Genomic DNA, 22954 nt, shown 5'->3' with positions numbered 1-22954 from the left:
CTCTATATGTTTTGGTAGAGTCCCAGATGCAGGAACATGCTAATAGACTGCTCCATTTCCTCTGTCCACAGGGTCCGAGTTCCCCGAAGACCCCAGTGTGGTAGCTACCACTTCATGGAACATGTCGAATGATGGTAAGGGCAAGGGAATAAACACACACACACACACACACACACACACACACACACACAGAAAGCATGTCTCAATTTCAACACATCCATGAGTGCAGATCCAGATAACACCTCTCTTCCCAACAAACATGTATAGATGTGAACAGATCTGTTACGAGCAACATGTTGACACATTCATGGTGCTATTAATACACATTGTGTTTAGCTGTAAACCAAGTGGTGTTGTCTGAAATTACACTCAATGATGTGTTGAAAATGGCACATCCTCTCTGAATGCTCACCTTCAGCACCCCAGACAACTCCCATCCTCCCAGCGCAGGCCGCTGGGGTGGATAATTGATGGAAGGGATTACCCAATGATCCGCGCAACATGTGGGAATGCAGCTACAGGTGCGCTGCATTTCCAGTGACCTAGTTTTAGCTCTTTAAAAAAATGTACCAGCTGCCTCTTACTCACCTCTTACTCATAACGCAGCATATTGTGGCTGCATTGTGTTCTGGTCTATGGAGGCTACTGTCAATGAAGAAATTGGTTTGAAGCAGAAGCCTGTAACTGTCTGACTAAGATGGTTATGTGGGTGAGAGAGCCCTCCCTTCACAGAGCATCCTCTACCCAATGTGTTTAAGCTCTCCCAGGAGTTGCTTACTTCAGCAATGCCTTAAGGCTGAAATATAGTTCAGCAGTGACACTGTAGCTTGCTTGCGGTGTCTATGGTGGTGTGAGCATGTTATAGTTCTGCGTTGTTAGGTCTGCACATAGATCGCCAAAACATTAGATGGCAGTGTCAAGTTTGTATTACTTCCGTTCTAACAAACAAAGCACAGAGAAAAAGCAGAGATCAATCACAGTTCTACATGCAGTTACAATTCTGAAGAGCTGCATGCCAGCACTGCAGACTAGTACGGCTTAGCAAAGGTGACACTTAGACACCCAAATATAAATCAGGCTTCATACATTTGAAAGGCTTTTGGAAAACTATCAAGACACATTTAACATGCTGCATTCCACCTCGTCCAAACCCCCAAGAGGAATGACTGTGGGATGCAATCTGGAGATGGAAATTCCTTAAAGGCTTCTCGCTTCTCCCACAAAGACTAGGTCAGCTATTCAACCACAGCGTATTCCTTACCAGCCCTTGATCAATAAGGATTCTTACCACTGCGTGGGTTGAGATGAGCAGATGCTGATTTAAGAAGCATTTGAAACTGCTGTTCTCCTGTCAGTACTGCAGGAACCACCCAGCCAAACCTCTCCCCCTTTCCCCTGTTTCTCTTCTCCAAGGGGAACCACATCTGCCTAGTCCCCCCTGAAGATACCCTGACCTGGTAGAACCTCAATAAAAGAGACTTTATTGAACTTGACCTCTGTGTTTGCCCTCTCATTTTCTCTGGTTTGCTGAATGCTTCTCTTGCGAGGCCAACTCTCCCACAACATCCGTCCCACAACAGATTCTGTGCACATAAAAACAGACATCGATAAACACACAGGCAAGACGGGAAACGGTAGCTTTTGGACTTGATTGAGCAGTTTAGTCAAGATAATGGTTATTGTGACCAATCAAGGATGTTTATATAGCCATAAATACAATGAAGAATAGTTCCAAACAAATCAAAGAGACAGCTTTATTTTTCCATAACAACATGAAATATGAAATCCAACAAAGTGTGCATGTGTGTGTTCTTAAAGTGTATCTGTGTGTGTGTCATTTTGAGCTCGGGCCCATGGCTCACATCTGTTTCTTATCTGATGGATGGATGGTGATTGCGCCACTTGTTTTGTCTGCAGGCGGGGAATGGTTTTGATTGGCCGAGCAGACAGCATTCAGGTAGCTTGGCCCTATCAGTACGCATCAGTAGCAGGAAGTTATCATGGTGAAAGAGGCTCATTATTGGGCTGAAATCAGGCTGATGATAGTTTACTGAACTCAGTCTCTCTAGGGCTTTCTGTGTCTGTCATTCTTCCCTTCTTTGTCTTTGTTTCTTGTTTTTTCTTTCCTTCTTTCTTTCTCTCTCTCTTCCTCTGAGTGACCCAAACTTAATGAATTTCAGCCATAGCTGGCAATGCTACAATCCAGACTCCTCAGTCTGTCTAGTGAGTGTGTTTAGTTAGCTGTGCAGCCGCTCAGGTTTCCAGGCCTGTGTCTTGCTGAGAGCGGCCCGCTTAGCACAGCATTAGCGCTGTATATGGTATTAAATGATGACTTACATACAGAATCCGATTGCAGCGGAGCAAATGAAAAGGCGTCGCGTAACTTCTCCAGCTCGGGACGTGTATAGTTTGTGTGTGTTGCGGTGGTGTGCGGGTGTGCGTGTGTTTACATGTGTGCGTCTGCGTGTGAGTGTTTGCTTGTACAAAACCACTGCAAGGAAAAGCAGGCTGATGACAGGGCACCATTTAGTCGTCTGCCACATTAAAGGGACAGTGCGCAGCGAGGGTTCCAGTTTCACAGCGGTCCCGGTGCCAAATACCACAACACTCCACACGAGACAATTACATACAGAGTGGCTTTGTTATTGAGACATTGGCAGGACATCTCTCCGGCGAAATCACTCGCTGCTCTCTTTCTTCTCCTCACCTCTCCTCTCGTCTCCTGTCGTCTCCTCTTGTCTCTCCTTTCCCTCCTGCTGCTCCCCCGCTGCTTTATTGTCAGTTATTATAACGGCTAATGAAGTGTGCAGGCACGCCGCTCCAAAAACCATTTTCTCTTCCATCAACTCGAGTAATGAGATGGTGATAAAGTGGCTCAGTTTGTGTGCCCTTCTTACCTTTGGCATGACACACAAGCATCTTTCAGGAGTGGGTCTGCTCTCACTTAACATTTGTAGTAGTTCATTTTTCAGATAATATAGTGTAAATAAACATTAGGGGCAGTGATGTGTTGCAGCAGCATGTAAGCAAGATTCACACCAGTACAGTTTAGGTAAGTAGGCTGTGCAGGAAGATATGAGGAGGGGTGTGAAGTCAAAGTCATTCCGCTTGTACACACAGAGAGAATAGACAGACAGACAGACAGTCATGGAGACTAATGCATTACTCAGTAGAAAGGAGTATGAGTGAATCTTTATCAGTGAGTGTGTGCACTTACACACCTCTGTGGTTGGTGTCAGCATGTGCGTGTCAAGTGTGTGTGTGTGTGTGTGTGAGAAAGGTGATGACCTGTGAGGAAGGAGTGTCTCAACACCTGTCCTATCAGAGCTTCCTGATTTGATCTGATCTTAGTCACAAATTACCGACAACCACAACCAAAGACGGAACACAATCTTCCTTTCCAAGAACTATCATAGGCTACTAGCATGCTCCACACTTGGAGTAATGACATGTGTTCACCTTTTGGAGATGGGAAATATTCATTTTACCAGGAATTAGGGTTGGCAGATGTGACAAATTCAGTGTAAACAATGTAATGGACTATAAGGAATAAAAGTACAATGAGAACTGTTTGTAAAATGGCCCATCTACAAGGCCTCAAAAGAAATCCTGGCCTAATGCATAATACAGCAGGAGCTCAGTCATGATGTCTTCAAAGTCAGTATGCCAAAGGTATTGTAATGACGTTATCAGTGACTATAATCTGTAACAATCAGAATCAACAGATTTCATGGAAAAGGAAAGCAAAATATCAGAGTAAATGAGTTAATAGAGAAACAAAATTGACACGAATTGCAGAAACAGATGCACTCAATTCTCTCAGTCACTCACTGTCACACACACACACACATAATATCTCTGTTTTTCTGTTCACTAACAAAATTCTCTTCAGTTCATGATCATATCTTAGAGTTTGACCTGGCTATTAATGGAAAAACTCAATACACCAGTTATTGCATTTGGTAATCAGATTTGTCTTGATGATGTAGTTAGCAGGCTTGTTAAAGCAAACAGAGGACACAGGGGTCTGATAGGCTTGTGTTATATGTTCTTAAAGTGTGTGTATTGATGGCTGGATAGGAAAAAAAAACATGGGAAAAGGTTGACGGTTGCACATCCTAAATTCATTATTTGGGTATGCAGGCTTTGCAACAGAGGGCCTATATATAATAATGAATGGAGTGGCCTAAACTTGGTATCTGTTGATCTGCAGTTCATTCAATTACATCCCCCCCACCACCACCCCCCACCCCCTCTCTGCCTGTCCCTCTGCGGGTTTGTATATTGTTGTGAGTGAGTCAGTGTTTGCACAAGGGGTGCTGACAGAGGTTCGGGGAGGGATGGGTCAGGAAGCAACAGCAGCCCTCCTTCCTGTAGCCCCACCACCCCTCCCCCCCAACAACACCATCACATACACACACACACACACACCTAAGTGAGATGTGTTTTTATGCTTGGGGAGCTAGCTTGGAGGTGGGCAAGGGAGGGGAGGAAGGGAGAAGATGGTGGAGGGAGAGAGAGGGATTGGTGGGATAGGTGGAGGAAAGAAGGACGATACGGAGAGAAGAGAGGGGTAAAAATTAGGTGGTTTGTTGGTGAGAATGAAAGTGGGGGGAGAGGGGCATGGGTGAGAAAAAGAGGGAGGAAGGAAAGGATAAAAGATAATTTCCGTATCAATAAAGTATCACATTATTAGTTGTAGTAGTAGTAGTAGTAGTAAAAACAGAATTTTCTCCCCAAGTTGTTCAATTTCACATATTACAAAACTGCATGGCTGTAAGGCCATTTTTATTAATATCTGCAGTGTTAACTTGCTGGAGGTTTCCTTCTGTCTGCAGTGCTATAATAAGTAAAGACAGGCTTGTACAAATAAGGGAGACAGTCTGTTCTGCTGGGAGAGAAAGGAGGACAGATAAAAAAGTGGGTGAGAAAGGGGAGAGGTGAGGGAAGAGTGGTGGTGGCTGGGTAGGTGGTGGGAGTCTTGTCATATTGTCACACACTTGTTAGTACCACATTGCTGTGTTGAGCCTGGGGCATGAGGGAGAATTGTGTGTGTGTGTGTGTGTGTGTGTGTGTGTGTGTAGTACTCTCATACTCTGCTCCAGCAGAGGCATGAGCACACACAGAGGCTGCATGCCAAGGCAAACGTCCCCGCTCCTCTCTTTCACACACACTTCACACTGCTGTCATGCACACACACCTCATGACGACGTGTTAGCTGCATGAGGCAGACAAGCCATGCATGCAAGCACAACGCTGGGTTGCTATGGTGACGGAAAGCGCCAAGTTAGTGAGTTAAGGTAGTGCATGTGTTTTTGTTGTTGTTGTCATGCAGCAGTTTCAACAAATTGATTAAAATAGACAATGATACATTAATGTAGTGCGCACACATGCACACACTCTCTCTCACATACGCACATGCTGTACCCCCAAAGAGGAGAGGATATGGGGTGTGTGTGTGTGTCCCTACATTGCCTACATACAGTACATGAAAACCTCACTGTGGCCTTTTTGCCATTGTCTCTTTCTCTCTGTACCTTTATTTCTCTCTTCCTCTCCCTTAGTAGTTGTCTCTCTCTTTTTCTTAATGTCTCTCATTTTCTCTCATTTTTCTACAATATCCAGCTAGGGAGAGATGTTAGATAATTATTAGGAGCACAGGAAATTAAGATAGTGGTTTCACTGCTGCAGGTGAATGATGGAGGATAGACGGATAGATGGAAAGAGAGAGAGAGAGAGAGAGCGAGAGAGAGATAGTTTAGCTTTGGAATAGACAGCAATCCCCTTGTAGGGAAAAACTGTGTTGGGAAGCTCGGCCTGGGTGCTGAGAAATTCTTGTGGAAGTGTGTGTGTTGAAATACCAACAACTCTCCACCTCTAGCTTGCCTGCTGCTTCCTGGTTGGTCATGTGACGTCATCAAACACACTCCAAATGTAAAAATCCTTTCAGGCATCTATGAATGTATGTATAGTTACATACTGTATATGCATATGTATGCGCCAATATACGTATGTGCATAATGCACTTGTGTTTTCTCACTGGGTATTTTACATATGTATGGTTCTGTGTGTCTGTACTTGGGTGTGTGTTCACTTAGTACTTGAGATTCCCCTGCATGTGTTTTTTTCCCCTGTTTGTTTTGGCCAGTCGGTGTGACCAGGAGTATTCCTGCATACCTAAGAAGGGTTTTGGGGTTGAGGGAACTTTCCAGAGGTTTTGCATGACATTAGCACCAATGTTTTTGCTGCACATTAAACTCTTAGGTGGCCCACCAGAAGTGTTTTTTTTATGACCACCTCAAGGAAAATGCGGTCCCCAATATAATCATGCAAAGTATTTTGGCGTCTTTTCTTCGCCAGTGACTTCTGAATTCATCAGTGTCACATTAGTGTCTTCTCCTTGCATGGTATTAGGTATTAGACTGGGTTTTGATAGCCTTATGCGAGCTCCTAAGGGCTGTTTGTTGTTTTCTTAGAGGCTTTAAATCCCCGATCCTCATGCAAAAGCCACCACACTGGTGATGTTACCACATAAGCTCCTGCACAAGCCAGGGAAAACCCTGGAAAAAAAGCCCTCTGGCATCATACAGTCATGATGAAAAGTGAAATAATGTGTTACCACAGTGGCAACCGCAAAATAACTTGCAAAGAATTCCTGCCCAGCAGTTAGAATTTGTTGTGTGTGTGTCTGTGTGTGTGTGAGTGTGTGTACCTGTGTGTGTACCTGTGTGCACCCTTGCGGAAAATATACACATACTCACACTACACACACTCGACACACACTGAACACACATCAGTAAAGTCATCCAGAGAAAGAAGGCTTACAGTATCTTCTGGTGAGGTGACTGCAGACATAAGGGAGATTTTAAGATTTAACCCTTATTATTATCCTATTATATTATTTTCTATTATTTTCTGCCTATCTCCCTGCCTCAGTTATATACAGTTGAAAATGTTTTGTTTTGTCATATTAAGTTAAGGTTGGCTTAGATTTTTTGGCCAGGTTTTTATAATGTTAAAACGGTGTCATCAACTAAAAACATAAATTTTAGCCCATTTGTCTCAATATTCACGCTTTTGAAAAAAATACACTTTTTTTAATAAGATGCTAAGATATTATGGAGATGTGAATTTAAGGTCATGGTTGAGGATGAGTCACACAGATCTCAAAAACGTCTAGAAATAGTCAGTCATGTTTTACAGGGCACTCCGCTTTTCCACTACTGCCATTTTCATTTCTCAAGCCTTTTATAGGGATTTTCCATAATTTATTTGATAAATGATTATGCAGAAAGTTCAGACAGATATGAGATGGAGTGAGCTGGTGAGCAGGTTGCCTCCGGCCAGCGAGCGTGTTCTTCATTCCTGTTCGTATTACAGGCTGAAAATGTTCTGAGCCAGAGAGACCGGCCTTCATCTGAAACATGGAGTTGGTTTACTGCTGTTTTTATAGTCGGCGGCATATTTGTTTTATTGTCTGGCTCCTTTTATACAGTTAGTGCTGTTACTTTGATTTATGCCTTAGTTCTCTGCGATGTGTAATGTAATGTCTTTGTTCTCCTTCTGTCTACCTCTCTCTTATCTTTCTCTCTCTCATTCATCTCACTCCTGTCCTGTCCTCTCTTCCCACTTGGCCTCCCCTTATACCCTTTCCCTAACTCTCTCTCTCTCCCACCCTCCCTCCACTTATTTCTTTCCTCCTCGTCCCTCATCTCTCTCTCTCTCTCTCTCCCCCTCCCAGAGCCCTTCTTCATCCATCTCGAGGCGCCCATGAACAACATCACCACCTCCCTGGGCCACACCGCCGAGCTCTTCTGCCGCGTGACGGGCAACCCGCCGCCCAGCGTGCGCTGGCTGAAGAACGACGCCCCTGTGGTGCAGGAGCCGCGGCGGGTCTCCTACCGGCCCACGCCATACGGCTCGCGCCTCCGCATCCGCAACCTGGACACCACCGACACGGGCTACTTCCAGTGCGTGGCCACCAACAGCCAGGGCACCGTGTCCACCACGGGCGTGCTGTTCGTCAAGTTCGGTAAGATCAGCGGGGGGGGGTGGTGATGGTGGCAGATGAGGGATCTAAAGGCAGATGTCACAGAGTCTGCTTTTACGCACTTAGTGTGACAAAGTTTGAAATTTCTCCCCCCGCTCATGTTTTCCTGCCGGAGATTTGGCTCCTCGCAGCAACACTCGCCTCCACTTATTCTTCCTTGTAGCTGGCAGCTTGCACAGAGAAATGTCTGGGAACAATATTGTTTCTCCTGTAGTAAAAAATCCCCATGTCTTCTTTTCCAGATCCGCTGCCTACACTTCTGCCAGGAAGGCCCTCGCCGTAAGTCTCTTTTCCTCTATCCATTTTTCTCTGTCCGTCCTCCCAGCGTATTCCTGCTCTACTCGACCATAACGCAACGCTGGAGCGCAGAGTGAGTGAGAGACGGAGAGAGTGAAATAATGCTGAAGACACAAAATAGTGTGATAATCCTTGAAAGTGAATGAAAATGGTTTGGGGAGATACTGATGAGCTGCTAGCTCTAGCAGTAATCATTCAAGCTTGTTTCCTTTGTGTCCATCCAAGTCGTGCTTGATATCTAATACCATAATCGCAAAAATACAAATGTCATGACTTCATGAATAAAATACATAAAATATGGAGTAAGATACAGTTTGGTAAATGGATCAAGGAGCATTGGCAAAGGCAACAGTTTTTACATAGTGTTTAGTTAGACTGTATGTCTGTGGATAGCAGATGTCGTTTGGCCATATAGTTTGAAACCTAAATTCTTCTACTGGTAGAAGTCATTCATCATCTCTTTGCAGAGAGCCACTCTAAAAAAGTGTTATGTAACACATCTATTCTCACTAATCGTTCATTTTGTGGATTTGTTGAGCACAAGCATGTGTTTGATATGGCACCTATGTTATTAGCAGCAAATGCTGTGTCATTTTTTAACATATTTGTATGTGTGTGATAAGGGACAGTGTGTTATATTTTGCATTTCCCTTTACCTACATGACAATCAAAGACACGTTGGTCAAGTCATTATGCCAAAGCCCAATCTGCAAGTTTCCATTCCTATTGGTACAAGGTGAATGGCTAAATGAATATCTATATCTATCTATATGAGGCTTTTAGCACATGCTATAGATTCAAAGCGCCTTACAGCCATTGAGCTGCAATGGGCCAGAGCATCTGACCCTTATAGTGCTGGAGAAATTGTGTTAAGACCCTGAGACAAACACTTTGCACTTTGGTAAGCAGGTTAATTAACTTTCTACCAACTCACTTAAGAAAGCTGGAAATTCTTCAAAACTTAAACAAATTAAAAACTTGTGCCATTCATTTCATTTCGGGCAATAATGACGTTATTATAATTGAGAATGAATGTTCTGTCACTGCTAGTGAGTTTATTTGATTAACCACAGCCTCCCTCAGATATGGCCGTCTGAACTGTGCTGTTTAGGAAAATGAGCCGAATCTATGTGTTAAAGTCTAGACTAAAATCAAATCAGGACAAATGTTATTATTCAAATGGGACAGTAGAAAGCAATTGTGTTATACTTAAAAGTTTACAATATTTACCAGACATTTTTTTTACCCAAGCCACCGAAGAGACTTTGCTACACTGTGGGGAAACAAAGTGTTTCTGCCCCGTTTCTCATGTGTCATCTGATCTAATATGATTATATAATGTTATTTATATTCAGGCATTTAGCTGCCAACTGTCTTAAGTGTATAGCAAATTCAATCACATTCAGGACTTCTTAACATAAACATATATATATGTCTGAAGATGATACTATGACGAATTAAGAGGCTCTGAGTATAGCAAATAAAAACGATTAAAACAAAAAACTTTGATGAAATTCCATAAAAAAATGTAAAAAGGGTTAAAAATTACATTCCCGTAAAACATTTTCATGTTCTTGGCAATAATGATGGCTATCAAAATCTTGTTTCAGTCTGGCTAGCTTCCTTTGTTTTGTTTTGACTTCTCCCCAGTGTTATGGGATAAAACGCTATGAAGTTTCTCAGTTCGTTTGATTCTCGGTGGATCAAAGGATTTAAACTGGATGATTTTCCCCAATGACATTATGGCGAGGCTCACTGCCATGTTCCATGCTGCGTTCTGGGAATATTGAATCAAAAACGCTGGCACAATGTGGATATCAGACACTTACTAAATTCACACACTCACACACACGCGCGCGGGCACGTGCACGTGCACCAACACACACACGTACGTGCACGCTCAATCATACATGTACACACATATGCTGTGCATGCGGACGCGTGCTCATTCTCAAACATCTGTTTCTGCCATCGCTTTGTTTACATGTTTTTGATTTTCCCTGTTACGAAATTACAGCTTGTTCCATAGATCAAACATTTGGCTCACAGTATAATCACAATGCAATTTTCTTTAGGCAATTATCAAAGGAAAAAAAAGGGAATCCAAGACGCTGTGTGTTCACTATATAGTAATGTCAAGATATTGGAAATTAAAAATCTAACTTAAGTTAAAGTAAGTTAAAATAAGTAGGAAGGTTCATATTTTGGCTAGACTACTTGTTAACATAAGAGGAGAATGGATAAGGAGGCTCTGGCATGAACTGTGATGTTGATTTGTGAGTCTTGTAATCCAGTTATCAAAGCATGGCATATTGTGTGACCATATATTGTTACATGTGTAGTGATGTCATTAGGAGAGACCTTGTATTGTTTTATAAGATATATCTGGATTATTTAGTGTCTGGAGAATCCTCATAACTACTCTACCCGGACATTCTCATATGAAATCCACATCTGTTTGCTTGTATGCACACAAACAAGCCGGTGTGAATTTTTGTTTGTGTGTGTGTGTGTGTGTTTATGTGTTTATATGGCTGCAAATATCATCGCTGTCCAGTGAAAACCTCGTATCTCCAAAATGTCCACTTTTCAAGAACTAAGAAACACAGCCTCATTTTCAGCTTGACCCCCATGTATTTTAGAGTTTCTCCAATAGTGTTTTCAAAGGGATTCATAAGACCAAGGCTGGTAAAATTTCCTCTCATTGGATCCTTCAGCTGGAGTTAAAACATGAAAATCACCAAGATTGGAGTTAGGAGGTTTCCACTGAACAACAGCGATACTAATTAATTAATGTGTGAGTGTGTGTGTGTAGCCTCCCATCAAAGGCTTTGGCACATGTTCCTACTCCTACAGAAGCCTCTTACATTGCCTGGCTTTCAGAAATGAATTCACTTAGGGTTGGAAACTAGTTGATGTACGTTTGACTGAACACGGCAGACACTATAGACATACAATTACATTCTCCTTGTTTTTTTTTTGTCCTGCCAACTACGTCAGGAAACGGTTATAACGGAGCAAACCCCATCCTAAGTTGTGTTAATACGGCATTCGGTCGCCGCAGACCACCAGAACGGCTTAACGCAAGACTTCATTTGAACGGACAGGGGCCTCCTTTGACGAGGGTGGAGGCGCGGCGGCGGCGGGCCGACGGTCACCGCTGCTCATCATTAGTGTCACGGCCAACGTATTAGCGGTGAGGCGCCGTGGCAGGCGTCAAGAAGACAGGGTCACCTAATGATGACACGTGACGACCCGCTCCGCACCACAGTTGTGGAAGTGTCAAAACGTCTGCCTGCTGGACCCGGGACGTTTTCGGAAAAGACATCTGGCGCGGAGGCTCGTCGGTTTGAGGGAAATATATTCATTCTCTGTGTTTAGCAGAGGAGGTTACAGACAGAGGGATTGCAGTATGGTTTCAGGTCTAGTGATGGAGAGTTACTTTCGTCTTGTTAGGGGAAATTGTCAAAAAATCATACATTTTAGTCACAAAGTTAAGGGGAAACAACAAATTCCCTGGTCATCCATCTTGTGTAACCTGAACATCACATGAACTTTTTTTTTCTCCCTTACCCATGTTTGCGCTGGTATGTGCTTGGGTTTCTATCCCCTCCAAGTCGGGCTTAAGTGTACACTCTGTGGTGTGTGGGACATCAGAGAGTGTGTGTGTACGTGTGTTCATGTATCCTCATGGTTGGTGCTTCAGAGTAGCCGCAGGCAGAGGCGAAGCCCGCAGCCCGGAGGCTTAGACTCACAGTCCAGCCAGCTTGTGCCCAATGTGGCCGTCTGACACCAGAGAGCAGGGAAACACAGCCGGGCCAATCAGAGAGAGAAAAAGACAAGCGGATGACTGAGATAGATGGAGAAAGAGGGAAGAGCTGGTGGAAAGTTTGAGGCGGGAACTTTTCCTCCTACGGCACCAATTCTGGTTGAGGATAAGCGCAGGAATTTTAAGATTTCTGGAACAAAGTGTTCCTTCAATTTGATTTTTCAATCTGAGGTTTGTCGTCACGGCAACGGGTCCGTCGCTAATTTATGGCGACACATGGCCGACGCCAATCCTCACGCCCGCTCCATGCTCCGCCTCTTCATCCCTTCATCCTCCTCCCCCCCCCCACTCCATCCTCCTCCCCTCCGCGGAGATGTTTTCATAGAGCCAGAACAAACAGAGTGAGGGGAAAAAGTCTCGCCTGCCAAAATTAGACCCCCAACTCACACTCTCTCTCTCTCTCTCTCCCGCCACACTTCCTTCGCTTTCAGGAAAAGAGAGCGATTGGAGAGGGAGTGAAAGAAAAACAGTGTTCGCTGGGTAGGAGGATGGTACCATTAGCGCTTTTGGGCTGCGTGTTGTTCTTTGATTCCCTGGTTCTGCAGCAGTTCTGGGCGGCGTTCAGGTCTGATTAGGGGTGCGAGGCGACCGTAAGCTCAGATCAGAGGCGGTTAATGACGCCTGACTGAGGCCAGCGCTGTGAGGGAGCGGGCCTTGAATTATCCACGTCACACACATTATAGGCTTGCTTTCTTCCTTTATTTTCCTTCCTTTCTTTCTGTCTTTCCGTCTTAGAGCCGTTAGTGCATGCAGATTAATCTATCGGATCAATTAGGTCCAGATCAGACACATTAGAGGCAGGCAGACAGGGAAAAACCAGCAGAAAATTCATGTTTTTCATTTGTTCTTTCTTTCTTTCTTTCTTTCTTTCTTGCTTTCTTGCTTTTTTGCTTTCGTATAGCCATTTGTGTGTGCAAATGAATCAGTTTGAGCAAATTGTGCAAAACTCCACACGTACAACACTGACTTATCAAAATAGAATGAGATTGAAATATAAACGGACACGTTTTCTATGAGATTTTCCTCCATAGGAGACAAGGTGATGTATGCATGCAGCTGGGCCTGTATGCTTTTCAAATTACCCGTCATGTGAAAATCTCCTAACACCAATTTCAATGTTTTTTTCCTTTTTTATTGCTTAAATTTAAATTTTTACGTAGTTTATTTGAGTTTTGTTGATGATTTCAAGTCCTGTATGTCAAGCCCTCAGTCTGAAAACACAGCTGCCCTTTCTAATTTTTGAAAGGCTGACTTCCTGGATATAGGAGTTTTTAATCGGACAGCAGCGATACACAGACTGTATGCAATCCGGCCGCTGATCCCAGGGTCTCTGTCTGTGTTTATAATAGAGGGGTTTTCTCCCTGTTTGAAAAGATTAATACCACTACACCCTGGCTGTCAAGGCTGTTTAAATTTCTCAAAGCTTTCCCCAGTACTTTTCTCTCAGCACCGGCAAAAAAAAAAAAAAGCAATTACAAAAATATCTGTGCTTTTTTTTTCCTCCTGCCTCCCTCTCTCCCTCCCTTCTCCTCTGTCCACACCGCACTAGAGGATATAAGAGACAGGTTTAACAAAGAACAGATTCCCTCTGTCCTGCTTTTTTTGTCCGTCTTCCTCCGGCTTCTTTTTTGTCTGCTCTCTGCCTCTCTTTCTCTTCTCGCCTTCCATCTTCCTGTCATTTTCTTCATCGTATCCCCCCCCCTTTGTTAAAAATGGATGGTGGACAGAATTTTGTGAAACATGCGTTCTGCTGCGCCTCTTCTCATCACTCTCCTTCCAATACCGAAAACCTTATATGAACAATATTTCACTGTCGTAACCATAAATTCAAAGCGCTTTTGACAATAAAATAATAACACGCCCCTGAAACTATTGGTTTGTTAATGAAAATTAATTCATGTACTGCAAGTGAGACACACCTGATTATAATCCTCCTTCCAAGTAGTTACATCTACATTATACAGTAAGACCTTTATTTACTTTTTTTTATAGGCTCCTATGAGTTTGTAATTAATTTGCCGTTAGAGTTCCTGTTTGGGTGTAATTTGACCGCTCAGAATAATGACTTTAATCAGATATGTTTAACTCTTGTAAGCGTGTTTGTATAACTTTGCCTACAACCTGCGTGTGTGTCAATCACCTGATACATCTGGCTGATGGGTGTGTAATTAGCCAACTGTCAGCACTGGGTTGAGTTGACCTTGGAACTGACGGGACGAGGACTGCAACACCCGGATTGCAATCAGCCCACTGGCAATCTAATTACGCAGTCAAAGCATCAAAGCGTCTAAACGAAGGAGTAATTTGACTTTGTAGAGACAGGAGTGTAGCGTGTGTGTCTAACCCACAGCAACGCGTCAGCTGATTGACAAATTAGTTTAACGGAATAGTTTGCCGAATTTTTTTAACAGCATGGAAACGTCACACTGAGTTCAATCATACAACAAGGCTCAGAAGCGTCCCATGCCAAAAAAACAGTGTTTACTGTGATAATAAAGGAAGTGACTGATCCCTGTAGGGAAACTATCTGTTCTGTCCACTTCAGCAGGGCGGATGCTTGCTGATATTTCGGCCTTGAACCCAGCTCTTCCTCCCTTTGCACTGCTCCACCCTGCTGCCCCCCCCCCCCCCCGCGCCGCATGCATTACAGTTTTCTTTCTTTCTTACAATAAGCTCGTACTGGTTCTGTGAACTTGCATGTGCGCTGTATTGAGAAATCCTGGGTTTTTGGTTTCGCTCCTCCTCACCTCGGTGCCAGTGTCAACAGCGCTGTGGTTCTCAGATGTTGGCCGGCCTCGATGATGATGTGCCGCGCGCCGCAAGCGCCGTGCCCATTCAAACTGAGGGGATGAAAGGCCCACTCAAAGTCTGGATGCATGACGCCTCTGCTGTACACTGAGCTACATCATCTATCTACATCAGGGGTTCGGCTAAACCGGAGCTTTTTTTTTCACTCTGGAACCTGAATGAAAAATTAAGTCTCTCACTCTGGAACCCATTAAAACATACTATTTTTGCCATGTGGGAACCCACCAGCAACAGGCCTTCTACCTATTTAGCTTACTGACTCATAGTTTTAAAAAAAAAAAACAGGACCAAGCTAGAGCAATAGAGCTGTATAGTGGCTAAAACAGTCTGTAGCTGAGGTAAAAAAAGACGTAAAAAATGCACATGTTGCATTACTTGGAAAAGGTTTCAGTTTTTCTATGAGCTTATGTAGCCTATATGCTACATTGAGGGTCAATGTGTATTTATGGAGTAGTTCTTGATTCATAAGGAAAAACAAAGGCAGTCTACTGAGACTTTCTTCCCCCCCCCGCCCTGTCCCCTACTTTTCACATCCGGAGCAGACTGAGGCTTTTTTTTTTTCTTTCCTGTCTCAAAGGCTTTCACACATATGGGCACATAAACCACACACACACACACACACAGGGTCATACATAAAATCCCCCAGTCAGAGGAACGCGCACAAACCCTATCTCACACACATGTTTCGTTAAGCCCTCGGCGGAGCTTAATTGCCGTCTTGTTGTGGATTCTTTTTAGCACGGTGCTGATTGATTGGGGATCAGGGCCCTAATATGGCTCACCAGGGAGGGGCCCTTTGACACGGCCCGCTCCCTGGGCACCGGCACTGTTTGAAACCAGAGATCCCACCGCGACCCCCTTCCACTGGCCGGGACGCCTCTCTGCTAAATACTGCCCAGGTCAGGGGGCTTCACACACACACAGGCAGACACACATGTGCGTACAGACATGTGCACATATATAAATACGCACACGCTTATATACACACACTGCCGAGGTGGGTAGCCTCCTTGAATCATACTATCAGTCATCATAGCACTCTGCACTATCACATCTAGTTAGTAACGTCATTAGTCTGTACACACTTTCTGCCGCTCTGCCCCACACACACAGCCCAGTATGGACAGGGCCTTCATACTCTGCTTGGACAGGGCCCGCTTCCTGTTTCCTGTTTCCCAGAATCCCTTGTGTCTGTCTGTTGGTGATCCCGTTGGCAGGTCTGGTCAGGGTCGGGGTCTGGTAAAGTCTAGTGTGGTTCAAGAAAGTAAGTGTGTGTGTGTGTGTGTGTGTGTGTGTGTAAAGGTTGTGTGAAGCATGGTTTCTCCCTAAGGGCAACAAGGCCTAGATGGGGTACAGGGGCTTTCCCTGAACTATGCCCTCAACCTCCCAATGAACACACACTCCTGCACAAAAAACACAGACATGCAGACATGCAGAGATGTATACACAGAGAGTGTTCTTTCTTTGCCATTGGCTGTGTGTGTGTGTGTGTGTGTGTGTGTGTGAGTGTGTGTGTGTGAGGGAGAGAGAGACAGAGAGAGACAAAGTGTAAGAGTTTGAGTATTTCTAGGTATCAATAGTGGCTTTTGTTTGTAGTTTGCACTTGAATATTATTGACTTGTATCACACTGACTTGATTCCCATCCCATAACTCCTGTGGCTCCAACTATCGTCCCGGAATTTGATCAACTTCAGCTCCAAGTTACAAGCCACAAAGACTTTCTATGACATTCAATTACATGAATGATATTGCAAGAAATAGCTGCATTGCTTCTTGTAAATAGCTGTTTCTCTGTGCAGGTTTTGTGTGCGTGTGTGTGTGTGTGTTAGCGATGTCCCTAAATGTCTTTTCCATGAGAGCCTGGGAATTGAGGGATACTCTGCAATATGTTTGGTTTTCCCATGTCGTGGAGGCTGTCAGATTGAATACATATGAATACAGCACATTTCTTTTTGGGGTTATGACAAGCCAGAAAGCAACTATTGTAAACGCATCTCCCGCCTCCCCTTCTCTCCCCTTTTCTTGCATGTCATTTCCTCACTCTCTCTCATCCAGTAACTAATATGGAATAAGGCAAAAATAGACTTACAATGGACTGAAAGTGATTTTCTTTGGGAAAGTTGGCCCAGGAGAGAGCTGTGTGTGTGTGTGTGTGTGTGTGTGTGTGTGGAGCGGGGCGGGTGGGGGGGGGAAATCAGGTACAGTATATGCAGGCTGCCAACAGCTGGTGCACAAAATAATTCAAAAAGGGAACGCTTTTTTTTTTTTTTTTTTTTTTTTGTCTGACCAGAGCCTATTTTTGGGGCCTATTTTTTGTTCCCAAGCATGTTTTTGTAAAGATAAAATCATTTTCATCAACAGAAATAGCAGCATTGACTGTAACCTGATTTGCTCCCTAAAGGCCGACCTGTGGGTGGGCCGTCCCGGGCCAGTCAACCAGTCTCACAGCACTACGGCCATTTAGACCGCAAAAACCCCGGCTCCGTTACCTGAGGACAGATCAAATGATAGAGAGAGAGAAGGAGAGAAATGGAGGGGAGTGGGTTTCAGGAATGGTTTTAGCCAGAGAGTTAGAAACAGTAGAGTTGTGAAGTAAAAAACGGTGCTTAAGTTTCTGACTGTTGTGCAGTTGGCACTGTTTCTGTCTTGCTTAAGGGACAAGGCAATACATAGAGTATAAATATGTATTTAGATATAAAAATGTATTCACCCCTATGACTTTTTGCACATTTTCTTGTATGCTATAGTGTGTGCTCAAATACATTTAAAGCTGCACTAGCTAAGAGATTTATTTAAAACACACCCATCTTATTGGCCTACATCAAAATTCCCAAATAAATGTATTTTGAGCTAATTTTGAGCTAAAGTGAAAGGGGGCGAATACTTTTTATAGTCACAGTAGAGTTAGAGAGTGAAAGGGGGCGAATACTTTTTATAGTCACAGTAGAGTTAGAGATCCGTCTTTTACCAAACACTATACTGGGCTGATGTAATGCTGGCATGGGTGAGGTTTTGAGGTTGAGGTTGAGACTCACCATAAAGTTGAATACAAGTGATCAAATGATACCACTTTTAGGGCTTATTAAAGCCAGAAAAACAAATTTACAATCATTCCCTCCTTTTCTTTTACCCTTCCTTTACCGCCCCTATGCCCTATTCTCCTCCCTCCATCCATTTCCAGTGGAGTTTTTCCACTGTGTGAAGACCCTCGACGGCATGTTTCGCACAAAAGGGCACACACATACACACACACACCCAGAGACCACATTGTAAATACGGGTGACAAGTCTAAGAGCGTTTGTCTGGCCCTTCTACCAACTGAATAATGTGCTGTTTAGTCCCATTTGTTTTAAGAGTGCGGGGGCCTGTAAATTCTCTTTTATTGGAAGATCAGGAGCCCTAGCCTCTCCAGACCTTGCTTTTTTTAAACAGCAGCCTGTGCCAACAAGCAAACAGTTCTGAACCGGAGAACATGACCAGATACCCATAATCCCACCCTGCAGCAGCGTCCGCAGAGATGCCCTGCTATTCACCGTTGATGCAGAACCTCCAAAAAAATGCCACTTGGTGCACACATGTTGTCTATGAACAAGGGACTAACGTGTCAAATCGTTTTGAGGTTACTGTCGGTGGAGAAATTGGTATCTCTGCCTCTTCTATAATGGCTTTCTCCCTGTATGATGAACATGTAGCTGTTCTGGAAATATCTCAATGTGACATCACAGCTCGTTTGGCCAGTTATCCGTGGGAATAAGACAAATACACCACAACACAACAGATTGGGCCCAGACATCCGAGGCACATTGCCAGTAGCTGTTTCAAAGTGTTTTAGGGTGGATTTGTTCCTTAGAGGTTTTTTGTTTGTTCAGTGTCCTCCAGACAGCTGTGACAGGGTAGTGTGTGAACAGGGTTTATTTTTGCGGCACGACAGTGTTTTTCTTCCCCACAACACGTGCCTTTAGTGACTCTTAATCGCACTCATCAAGGATTATTCCACTTTCCTCAGGAAGCCACGCTTGTGTTCAAACATGCGTGTTCTTGTTCCCTAAGTACCAGTCAGTAGCCAGTCAGCCAAAACATGTGTCCTCCTGTCTTCTTTAAGTGTCTGCCTTTGTGCGTTCAGATTGGGATCTGTGATCTAGGCAATAAGCTGTCATAAATCATGCAGGTGAGTGTGTGTGTGTGTCTCTGTGTGTGTGTGTGTGTCTCTGTGTGTGTGTGCGCGAGCGTGGAGAGGTGCATGCCGGGCTCCATCGCAGCACCTCGTAGCGTCGCTCTCGGCTATCTCTTTCCCCCCGTTCTTTCTTTTGTGTGCTCTCCTCGCTTTTCCTGTTATTATTATTTCCACACAGGCCTTTGGAGTCAGCCTTGAATCAGTTCAAGGAGCGCTATTAAAAAACCCTAGACAGGAATTTTTACAGCAACGAAAAAGGAAAACAAGAACGTAATTTAGAATAGTGCGCCAGGAAAAACAGTTCTTGAAAATACCAACATTAATATTAGATTATGACCTAATATTGTTTTTTTCATTTTGTATATTTGTTTTACTGTTCCCATATGAAATAGTCCAATTTTCCTTTGTCAGTAATACAAATCAGTCATAACTTGCAACCTGTGCACTTGTACACTTAACTTACTGTACTAGTTACCACTTTTTCTAAATTTACAGATACTAGAAAGCCAAATTAATTTTGAGCTATACCTAAGAATATCAAGAAATACAAGACCTAGGCCTATAAGCCAGGTATTCTAATACACTGTGTTTGTGACTATCCTTTGATTTAAAGAGTACTATATTTGAACTGAAGTCTAACTGAATAAAAGCGTTTTGTTTCCAGTGATGCGTAGGTATTTCTTTCCCTTGACATTTACATTTGAAGTGGTGAGTGTCATGGTATTTTTTTATTTCATTTTTTACATGTGTGGCACAACGTCAGCTGTGAATTGCGGTAGCGGCAAACCAACACAACAAGAGTAAAAGGGCAGGAGATGGATCTGTCTGAGATGGATGTATGATGTTTTGTTTCCTAACTGCAGAGCCAGAGAAGAATTACAGAAATTCAGAATCAAACGCAGGCCTTTATTGGCATGGCGGGTGGAAGACCAAACTGCAAGCACACAGGCACATGCACTGCCCGCCACCACACACACACACACACACACACACACACGCTGCATTGTTCAACAGCGCTCCGACACATCGCCTCGAGCTCTGTTCCCCAAACTGTTTCCAGTCCTCACTCTCTCTCTTTTCCTCAATTATCTCTCTCTCCTACTTTTTCTCTCTGCCTCTCTCTCTCTCTCTCTCTCTCTCTCTCCCCCTCAGTTTCCCTTTCTTGTTATGCTTTCTTACACCTTCTATGTACTCTCTCTCTGCTCGTGCGATTTGTTTTCAGGAATCTGTACACACGACGGGTCAGTGATTAGTAAAACAAACCTAACCCCCCCCCCACTCCCCCACCCTCTCTTTCCCACTCTCTCTCTCTCTCCCTCTCTCTCCTACTCGTCTCCTTGGGTCATACTAATGGAGTTCTACAGTTTAACCCCTGTGCTCCCTTTATTTGTGTGTGTATATGTCTGTCTAAACACAGTCGGGCTTATGTTAGGTTTTAGGAGACATATTGCCCTGCTATCTAGCTAAATGACACCCGCCCTCCCCCACTCCCCCCTTTGCCTGGACCTTTGATACCCCCGCGGTACTCCAGGGAGGTGATGTCATCGGGTCAGGGAGCGGTGTGAGGAGTGATGGGATTGACGTGGGGTCTTTCTCCACATGTAAATCACCACATACGCTTTAACCCTGTTATTAAAACTCTTTAGCCGCATCCAGGGAGCTCCAGCCTGTGTGGGCAACTGCTGCAAATTCCTTAGAGCACACTGCTACATGCCCAACATGAACACCGTGTGCTTCGCCTATAGCAGTGAGTAATTCCACTATTTTAGATATGAGCACTGTTCAAGTAATAATCCTCGACAGTGTCATATAAATAAATGTCTGTTTTGCTACTCTATATCGCCAATTGATATAACACAATAGTAATTCAAACTATATCAAGTTCATGAAAGTTTTTTTATATTTGAAATTTGAAGAAAACCCACTTCTTGTACCCATCCATGTTCTCTACCTCCACCTCCTCATACATCTCCTCCTCCTCCCTTCCTCCTTCGGTAAAGCCCTGTATATCTCTCTGTCTTTCTGTCTCTCTCTCGCTCTCTCTGACAGAGGCCTGTATTGTTGCAGTCAGTAAGCAGTAGTAACACGAGGACCCAGGAGGGGCCCGTCCTTTCTCCATTGTATCCTAATGCAGCGCCTCAGTTGCCCCCCGCTCGCTGTTCATTCCCACTGCGGTCACGGGCCACTGGCAGCCAGAGACCCCAGTCAACCTCAGCCCCTGGCGGCCATTTTGGCTCGTCGTCAGCGAGGGATCATTACACACTGCAACCGCACGTACAGTCCACAAGTCTCCTGTGACGGTGGAGTCGCCCGTCTATGAGTAGAGGCCCAGTTTACGGAGGGCTCAACAGATAAATCAGTGCACTGGCATTATTTGCCTTTATTGGCTTTTGCAAAATATTAAATCTGTATATATTTCACCAACAAGAAACAAGATTTTAGCGGAATCCCTCAGACCCAAAATGTATGTATTATCTGGGTCCTTTTATGGCAGCATTCACAATAGACCCACCACCGCGCAATCTGCTTTCATTAGTATTACAGAAAAATAATACGTCGGACATTTGGTACAAGCAAATGTACACGATTGTAAACAGGCAGAATGATGAGAAGCAGATTTTGTTTTTCTATTGTCTACAATCTTAAAAGACTTTGGAGTTTTGGGAGAGTTTTTGGGTAGGAAACCCAATCTCTTGAGGACAGCGGCCGCACGATTGTCCATTGTTTTCTTCTTCTCATCCTCCCTGTCCATCCCATTCCTCTCTCCAGACCCACAAGTGTCTTTCATTTGTGTGTTGAACATCCTCCCTACAGCACACACACACACACACACACATACAAAAATACCACCACACTAAAACTCTGCCATCTCATACAGATATACAAACCTACACTCTTTCTCTCTCTCTCTCTCTCTCTCACGCACACACACACACCATCATACACACACAAACACACATAACATATACTTTAAATCCATCTGCTGCCCTATATTGCATGCCATCCCTTCTCTATGGCACCTTATCTTTCCTGACTCTATCCACGGTTCACTGTAAAATAATTCAGAAATTCCCTAAAAAAATACTCTTTAAAAACCACAAATCAATCTTCAAAACAAAACCTACTTGGGGCATCCCCAAACAGGAAGTAGCAGGCTGTGACCTCATGCCGCTGGCAGCTCATCTCCTCTTCACTCAGCACCCACAGCAGCTCCTGGAAACGAAACCCTGAAATCCAGAATGTCATCGGGATCTGCACCCCCCCCCACCCCCCCCCCCACCCCCCTTGCCTCCTCACCCTTAAATCCCGTCCTCTCCGTATCCCCTCCGACAAAGGGTGTTGAGTTTCACTTCCCTCTTAACCCCCCGCACTCAACACACACACGTCCCCCCCCCCCCGCTGCCCCGCCCCCTTGACAAGAATCGGCATGGACTCTACGCGGCCCAAGGCTTAAAGATGCGATCCATAATCAAAAGCTAAACCCGAAGACTAGAAACCCTGAGCGTGGAATCGGAGACAGTTGTTTGTATCTAAATCTTTTAAATGTATTTTTGATGATGCAAACGGTTTGTAAGTTTTGTAAAAGGTGAAAAACGGCCATTATTTTAAGTTGTGTTGCATTGAGAAAGCTATAAAATGCTTACTTTCCATGTGGAAGTTCAGCTCTTCAGTAATAAACTCAAAATACCTCCAGGGTTAGTTTTTCTTGCGGCTCAACACACAACGCCCCTCTTTGACACCATGGATTCAGTTACAGCTTACAGCCTCCACTGCACTTGAAACCCTCTGTGTCTG

The 22954-nt window shown here is 44.1% G+C and overlaps 1 protein-coding gene across 1 annotated transcript; it reads left to right on the top strand.

Annotated features, from left to right (window-relative positions):
- Positions 1-71: 71 nt before the first annotated feature.
- LOC139648958 (inactive tyrosine-protein kinase transmembrane receptor ROR1-like) lies at positions 72-8333 on the top strand (the record flags this gene model as incomplete). The annotated part of the gene is made up of 3 exons (XM_071525233.1): positions 72-134; positions 7742-8032; positions 8293-8333. Coding segments are annotated over 3 exons (395 nt in total), but the record flags the coding sequence as incomplete, so codon positions are not given.
- Positions 8334-22954: the final 14621 nt, after the last annotated feature.

The sequence above is a fragment of the Centroberyx affinis genome, unplaced genomic scaffold (genome assembly GCF_046629955.1).
Source record: "Centroberyx affinis isolate AG114_WGS23_722 - 3 ecotype Tasmania unplaced genomic scaffold, CSIRO-AGI_Caff_v1 ptg001275l_1, whole genome shotgun sequence".
Lineage (NCBI taxonomy): Eukaryota > Metazoa > Chordata > Actinopteri > Beryciformes > Berycidae > Centroberyx > Centroberyx affinis.
Note: the sequence above shows the minus strand (reverse complement) of the source record. Positions and strands in the feature narration are given on the sequence as shown.